The 7213-nt window shown below is 32.1% G+C and overlaps 1 protein-coding gene across 1 annotated transcript in view; it reads right to left on the bottom strand.

The window, feature by feature from the left end:
* Window positions 1-456: 456 nt before the first annotated feature.
* oaf (out at first) overlaps window positions 457-7213 on the bottom strand; it is a 47453-nt gene continuing 40696 nt past the window's right edge. The window contains exons 3-4 of the mRNA XM_065501934.1: window positions 6216-6534; window positions 457-6085 (exon numbers count right to left, since the gene is read on the bottom strand). Coding sequence (XP_065358006.1) covers window positions 5796-6085; window positions 6216-6534 — 609 coding nt within the window. The 3' untranslated portion in view covers window positions 457-5795. The remainder of the gene's footprint in view (window positions 6086-6215; window positions 6535-7213) is intronic.

The raw sequence follows: 7213 nt of genomic DNA, 5'->3' as shown, positions 1-7213 counted from the left end.
ATTTTTTGAAAAATGTACTTCTTTGAAACTTTGAAGTCGTTAAAAAAGGACACAGGATCACGAAATGAAAAACTGAAAACACAGTTTTTCTCCATTAAACTTATAGTTTCAGACATACAGACATACACGTACATATCTCTATTTGTCGGACGATGAAATAAATTTATATCAAATTTATTGAGAATTTAAGAGATTTAAAGAAAACAGTTTGTTAACTTTATATTTAAAATAAACTGATTGTTTAAAACAACCTACCTTTTACTAAATGATCACAATTGTACTACTAAGAATAAAAATATGTGTCACTATTTCACCTCTCTATCTCTCTCTGTGAGTGTACTCTTTCGTTCTGAGAAATGCCAGGAACATTTTACACATTTCAACCCACCTTTTTTAATTTTTCAAATGATTTTGAAATTTTATTGAGACTTCATTGAGAATTAAAGAAAATTGCGGTTTTATTTTGCATATATATTTTTTATTTGTTTTTTATAAAATCTTTTTATTAATTATTTGTTTATTTTTGTTTTATAGATTTGTTCTTAAGTTATAATTTTTAACTTAATTAAGTTGAGTTTAAATTAAATTTCTTTTTCATTTAGTTTCGTAATTAATTTTACTTAATTAGCTAAATCTTAAAATTTAACAGTACGCGGGGTTTTTTTTTGTATTATAAACAAACATATTAATAAGTAATTAATTAATAATTTTATTCATGTATTTTCTGTTTAATGATTTACATTATTTGAGTAATTAATTTATGTACAAATTGGCGCAAGGTTTAAGATTTGGTTTATTTATCAAAATAGTAGAGGATTTTATTAAAGAATTTGAGAATTCTAACTAGGTATTTTTATTTAAAAAAAATAAATAAAACGACAACATAATTAAGGGGCAAGTTTGAGTTTGAATTATGGCATGGAATTTGTTAATAAATGAGAAAAAGTATTAAGAAAACTTCATTCAATATTATTAGAAATATATATTTGTATTTGTAATTTATTTGAAAAGGGATTTTTGTTAATTATAGTTAAGCCAAGCTTGTTTTATTCGTTATATATTTCCCATAAAGTTTCGGTTGTAGTATTTCTTGTCTTAATTTTTAGTATTTTTTTTCATTCTTTAATTTTTTCATTATAATTATTATTGTATATAGTTTAAGTTTGTTTTAGTTTTAGTAAGTAGTAATTAATTATAGTAGAAGTTTTATAAATATTATTGTTCATTTATTGTTTTTTGTTTTGTGGTATATTTTTCTTCAAATTTAAATTTTCTTTTTTTTTGTTATTTAAATTGTAATTTTTTATTAAGGGAATGTTAGTTAGGTTTTCGCTTTTAAGTAATTTGGAAATTTTTTTGAACAAAATACTGGTTTGTATTTTTTGAAATTTGTTGCTGGGTTTTATTTTTTTTCTTTCGCTGTGTTTTGTTTTGGAATATAAGTTTGGAATTTAAAGGTTTCTTTAATTACTTAGCTTTTGAACACTTTTTGTTTTAATGTTTTTTTTTAGAGATTTTTTTACAATTTTTTTTTAGATACTAAGGCCACATTTTTAGAGAAAAATTAAGGTTTTGTTATTAAAAGGAAATGTGAATTAAAAGGGTAGGTTTTAAGGGCAAAAATATGTTATTAAGATAAGACATGCAAGATTTATTAAAGAATCAAGTAAACAAAATAATAAAAAAAGAAAGAAATGTTGAAAACAACTTTGCATTCTCTATTAGGGACAAATTCTGGTCGCACAACAACTCTGGTTTTAAAACACAGCTCTGTTATAGTGACAACTCAACTCTGTTGTTGTTGCAAAACAACTCTGCTAAATTTAGCAACTGTGGTTTTCAATAATAACACAAAACATTGAATTCATGTGAAATCAAAGACCGAAAATAAAGAAAGGTTTTTGCTACCATTTATCATTAAAAATTCATTCTTTGCAGTAAATAACTGGGAGAAAACTAAATGTGAGAAACCATATGGTCCTTCGGATTACTGATAGAAAACATCCCAGTTTTACATTAAAAGTTCGGCTCTTTGGTAATAATATTTCACGTTTTCCACTTCTTTGATTTGAAGTCAGTTTGCAAAGGAGTTTAAAGAGCAAGATTCAGAGCAGAGAATTAAAGATTTTGAAAACCCCACAAAAAACCATGGTCCTTCACTTCACTTAATGAATATAAGTCAGCGTGAAATAGAAAATATATTGTTAAAATAATAATCCAGATATCTGAGAAGATATTATAGATCAAAGAATTAAAGTTTATAGCAGTCTGCGGACAGTCCATGAAGTAACATCGTCATAAGCTCCCAGTAACTAGAAAACTAATAGTCAACCGAATAATTTTCTTGCCACCAAATTGGTTCGAAGGACCATTATGGTCTTTATTTACGAAGTAAAATTGTGGATTTCTTCTGTATAATTTTATAAGTAAAACTAAGAAAACATAAGTAGTTTGCATAATTTTTAAATTGAAATTTCAAAATTGCTAAACCGTAATAGTCAATAATTAAGTTTTTAAAAAATTTGGACATTTCATAGAAAATCTATCCCACATTCCAACTATGGACCCATTTAAATACAAATCAACTCAAATAAAACTTCAGCACTAACTATGTGACATTTCATCAATATATCGTCAATTGTTCGTGAGCTTTACTTTGAATTATTCAATTATTTTTAAAATAATCTAAAACTAGACTTGTCAAAGGCCTTCGCTTCTGGTTCAAATCTTCCCGGAGCTCCTACAGTTATAAAAACATGAAGAGATGAATCGGGAATTATCTGATTGAGCACCAGTACCAGTAGTATAGTTAAGCAAGGAGTTTAACTTCTATATATCTAAACCTCCAAAGAGATTTCATATGGCGAAGGGCCACAACGTTGATGACCTATCAGCGAAATAAACTACTTCATCACTAAGTGTAACCTGCAGCTCTCACCAGCGAAGTCACCGGCAACACTCTTTACAACCTAGACGAAGGCCAAACATCTTAATATTGGCGTCGCAGTGGATGGGGTATTAATTCCGACTGAGAACCACTTGGAAATTTTGGAGGACACCTTGAGAAACCTCATTTCTTGTTCAGTTCATATGAAGTAGAAACATCGTTCCCCAAACTTTAGCCATCAGCATTTGGGGAATGGATAAAGAAATCTAGTTGGTATCCTATAAGACGATTGGTCGATCAGTGATCAATTACGCTGCTTCACTCAGCGAAACAGCACTGAGTGACATCCAAAAAAACTGTCAAAATGTTGTCTTAAGGACTGTAAAAAATTGTATCGGGACATTCTCTGCGTGAAGAAAATAAGCTTTTCCTAGACATGGAACATAATGTAATGTGGACCTTCGGTGATGTTGTGAGCCATTAATTCCGGGATCACGGAACAAAGACAATAACCTGCTGAGGAAAACAAGAGTAGTTCTGGCGCTACTGAAGTCGGGATAGAGCAAAGGAAATACTGGCCCCGCGTAGACCGTTCCCTCCTAAATTTATGCCCAGCTTCCTCAGGGCACCCCATGAATGTCGAACTTGGAGGTCTTCCACAGCCTATAGCAAACGAAAAAAAAAATAAGAACCTGCTGAGAAAAACAAGAGTAGTTGTGACACTACTGAAGTCAGGATGGAGCAACAGGCTGGTCTTGCGTTGACCGTGCGTCCTCAATTTATGCCCAGCTTCCTCAGGATACCCCAACATATTTAATGGCACAACCAACCGAACTACACTTCGACCAATGGATTTACAAAGGAAATAAAATGCTTATTTCGCCTTAATGTAAAATATCGATTATAAGAACAAGCGATATTTTCATGAGAGAGTTTAGTCTGAGTTTATTCCATCGCGTTGGGAGAGTCGATGAACTTGACTTCCAGTTGTAACAGAGTCAGTCGAACCCCATTCCCATTCATAGGCAACTATTAAGTGGGAGCCTAACCAGCCCTACGAAAAAATATAAAAAAAGCTTATTTTCTCCGTGATGTAAAAGAGCGATCGATCATAACGAGTGGAATTTTAGGCTTCAGAACAAGAGGTCATACGATATTTTCAAGAACGTAAAGAAATGATGTGAAAAAGTTCTGGAAAATCGCTCAATTAGGTTTCCAGTAGCGATATTTTCAGGACCGAAAGAGATGTGAGCACCTAGATGAAATGAAGAGATGTAAAAACCTCGGGAAAATCGCTCAATTTGGTTTCCAGTAGCGATATTTTCAGGACCGAAAGAAGGAGATGTGAGAACCTAGATTCTGTGAAATCTGTGTTTATTTCAGCGTGTTGGAACAATATACTGAAGTATGAGTCGGTCGATCTCAAAGAGCAGACATCCTATTCTTAGCCAACTATTGAAGGAGAGCCAAGCCATAACAAGGCGCTCAAAACACATTAAATGATTGCCGAAAATATACACTAAATGTCGCTCAATATGATGTAATGCTTCAGTAAATGAAATGAATTGAAAATGAGCGACATAGACAAGATCACCTGTAGTTCTGGGTGAACAATTCTGATGAAATAATGCTGGAACAGTCCCGCCTAGCATTGCTATAGAGAAAAAAGTACGGAACGAACCAATCAAATTCAAGAAATCTGATCATTTACAAAACATTAAACCAAAGCTTTTTTAAAACATTAAATTCTGGTCCTTCCAACCAAAGCTGTTACATTAAGCTGACATGATTCAAATCAATGCAATAAAGACAAACACATTTTTAATAATAATATGAAAAACAAAAAATGTTGGTTCTTCCAATAGCTGCTATTTATAAAAACTTAACAAATTTAAAGTCAATTTGATACACAATCACAATGTTGTACAAAAAGTTAATATGCTGTAGAATGTTACACATTATATGTAACAGTAGAGAGAGAAAAAATAAATGGTCCTTCGAATCAAGCATAAATAGCAATAACGACAGAATGGGGAATAAAACACAGAAACATGAAACCTTTAGATAAAATAAAAATAATATTCTCAGAAAACCAAAATAAAAACAAATAAATCAATAAATAATCTTGCATGTCTCGTTTGTTAAATTCTTAAAATTATAAAATATTTTGTGGGAAAAATAAATTTTCAGAGTAAAACGAAAAATATTTATAAGATTCAATATATAGTAGATATATACTTATAAAAAAATATAATTATGTAATATATACTTACATAAAAAACAATTTACATTATTTACATACAGACCCAAAAACTCACACACACATACATATATATATAATACGAGTTATAAGCACTTTAGAAAATTACCATTTTCAATGGGTTTTCAAAAACACATCGTTGATTTTTGTTTGTTACATAGATTTCAGCATCTACTTTATATATAAAGTATATGTAGAACAGAAACCCATATTCTTTAAATAAAGAAATGAAGCCAGCGGAGTTGGTGGTGGTCGTGTTGGTTGTGGTTGTGGTGTTGATTTCCTTTTTATCTCCCAGTCCCTGTCCCTAACATGTAAATGTTATTTCTTCGTCTGTGTTAGGAACAGCAATGTTATTAGGGTATGAATACAATGACGATTAATCTTAACATTAAGTATTTTCGTTGGAATAGTACTTAAGTGTAGGAGATTACTTTGCAAAACCCACATCATCATCATCATCATTCTTATTGTCTTTTGAATTTTGTACAATGAGCATAAGATAATAATCGTTATTGTAATAATAATAATAATAATATTAATTGGTGTATAATAATTTAGAGTATGAATTGTAGTCATAGTAATAGTTGTTCGAATTATTTGTATTGTTGTTATTGTTTGTAATGGGGATATTTGTTGCAGTTCTCGTCATTCATCCCATAAACATTGCTGTTTTTGTCGTACATAATATGAGAATTGTGAACATTTGCGACATGTCTTAATGCCACAACGATAATTTGTTTGTGCCGCAGCTGCAGCCGATGAATCACCAGCCGCCGTCTTACCTTTACAGTACTTGAGGCCGCAGGGATACCAGCCGATACAGGTTTCTAAGGTACAAATGCAGGGTGCCCATAGACTGCTGACTTCGTTGCAACGCGACGATAAGGTATCGGGGAATTTTTCGGTGGCCGCCTCAAGACTTGAAATGGAGGAGCCTGAAAAAAGCAAGGAGTAGGGAAATGGGAAAAACTTAATGAGTAAATTGAATTAAAAGGATTATAAAATAAGAAGGTTGGTTTCGGAATCCAAACTTGTAAACTAATACATCAATCAATCTTTTCTTACCTGGCAACTCCGACCATGCCTTCAAATCAACATCCCTTACATATGTGGCATCTACCGCCTCACCGCATATACTCATCAGATGTCTGGTGATGGGCTGTGAACGATTCAGATGCACCCACGAGGTCATTGTAAATGTTTCTTTACCCTTATCCTCTTCGGGCGTACGTATTGTACTGGGATTCTTTTGTCTTAATTTGGCCATGGCATCCGATGATATAAAATCACCTTTTTGGAATTTCGTTACAAAACACATGACCTGATAGAGATTTTGACCGCGTTCTTCTTCGCCCAAAACCAAAGCCTTAAGTATGCGTACTTCCTGGAAGGAGAAAAGAAATTGAGAAAAGCATTTTAGTTTGAAGAATAATTTGAATGTGATTTCATAGATATCTCCACAATTCTTGTCATTTGGACTAATACACGTTGTTATGCAAGAAATATGGTCCTTCCAATCAATTAATGGGGAATAAAGAATTTAACATTTACACGTTAAGTTAACATGCGCAGGTTTTGAGTATATAGAAGAGAGAGGAAGAAAGAGAGAAAAATCATTGCAATCTTCTCTTCTCTATCTTCTACAAATTCAAGACTTGCTAAATTTTGTTGGAACCAATTTGCTTTCAAATACTTTTTGGGAAAAAATTAACCTCTAAAGGAGGCCTCCGGAAAAGGAGAACTGCTCGGTGCATGAGCATAAGAAATAATGGTATTTAAAATCAGCAAAGCAGTTAGTCTTCATTGATGTTGTACCCGGTCTGCTGTCGTTTTTCTCTGGGTTGATTCAGCGATCGATTACTTGGCAATATTTGGCCGAGTGAGACTTGGGTAGTTTTGAATATAAGTCTCATATTCGTCAAAACTGTCGTCTTCAACCCAATACCCACTGCGTTTCGTAAGACTGAGTTGATTTCATTCTTTAAATTTGAATTCAATGGGCTGCAGAATAAGAAATATGCGATATCTAGATTACAAAAGCTACAACATCAGATCGTATTGTT

This window comes from Calliphora vicina, chromosome 2, assembly GCF_958450345.1.
Source record: "Calliphora vicina chromosome 2, idCalVici1.1, whole genome shotgun sequence".
NCBI lineage: Eukaryota > Metazoa > Arthropoda > Insecta > Diptera > Calliphoridae > Calliphora > Calliphora vicina.
This window is presented reverse-complemented; position numbering and strand designations above follow the sequence as displayed.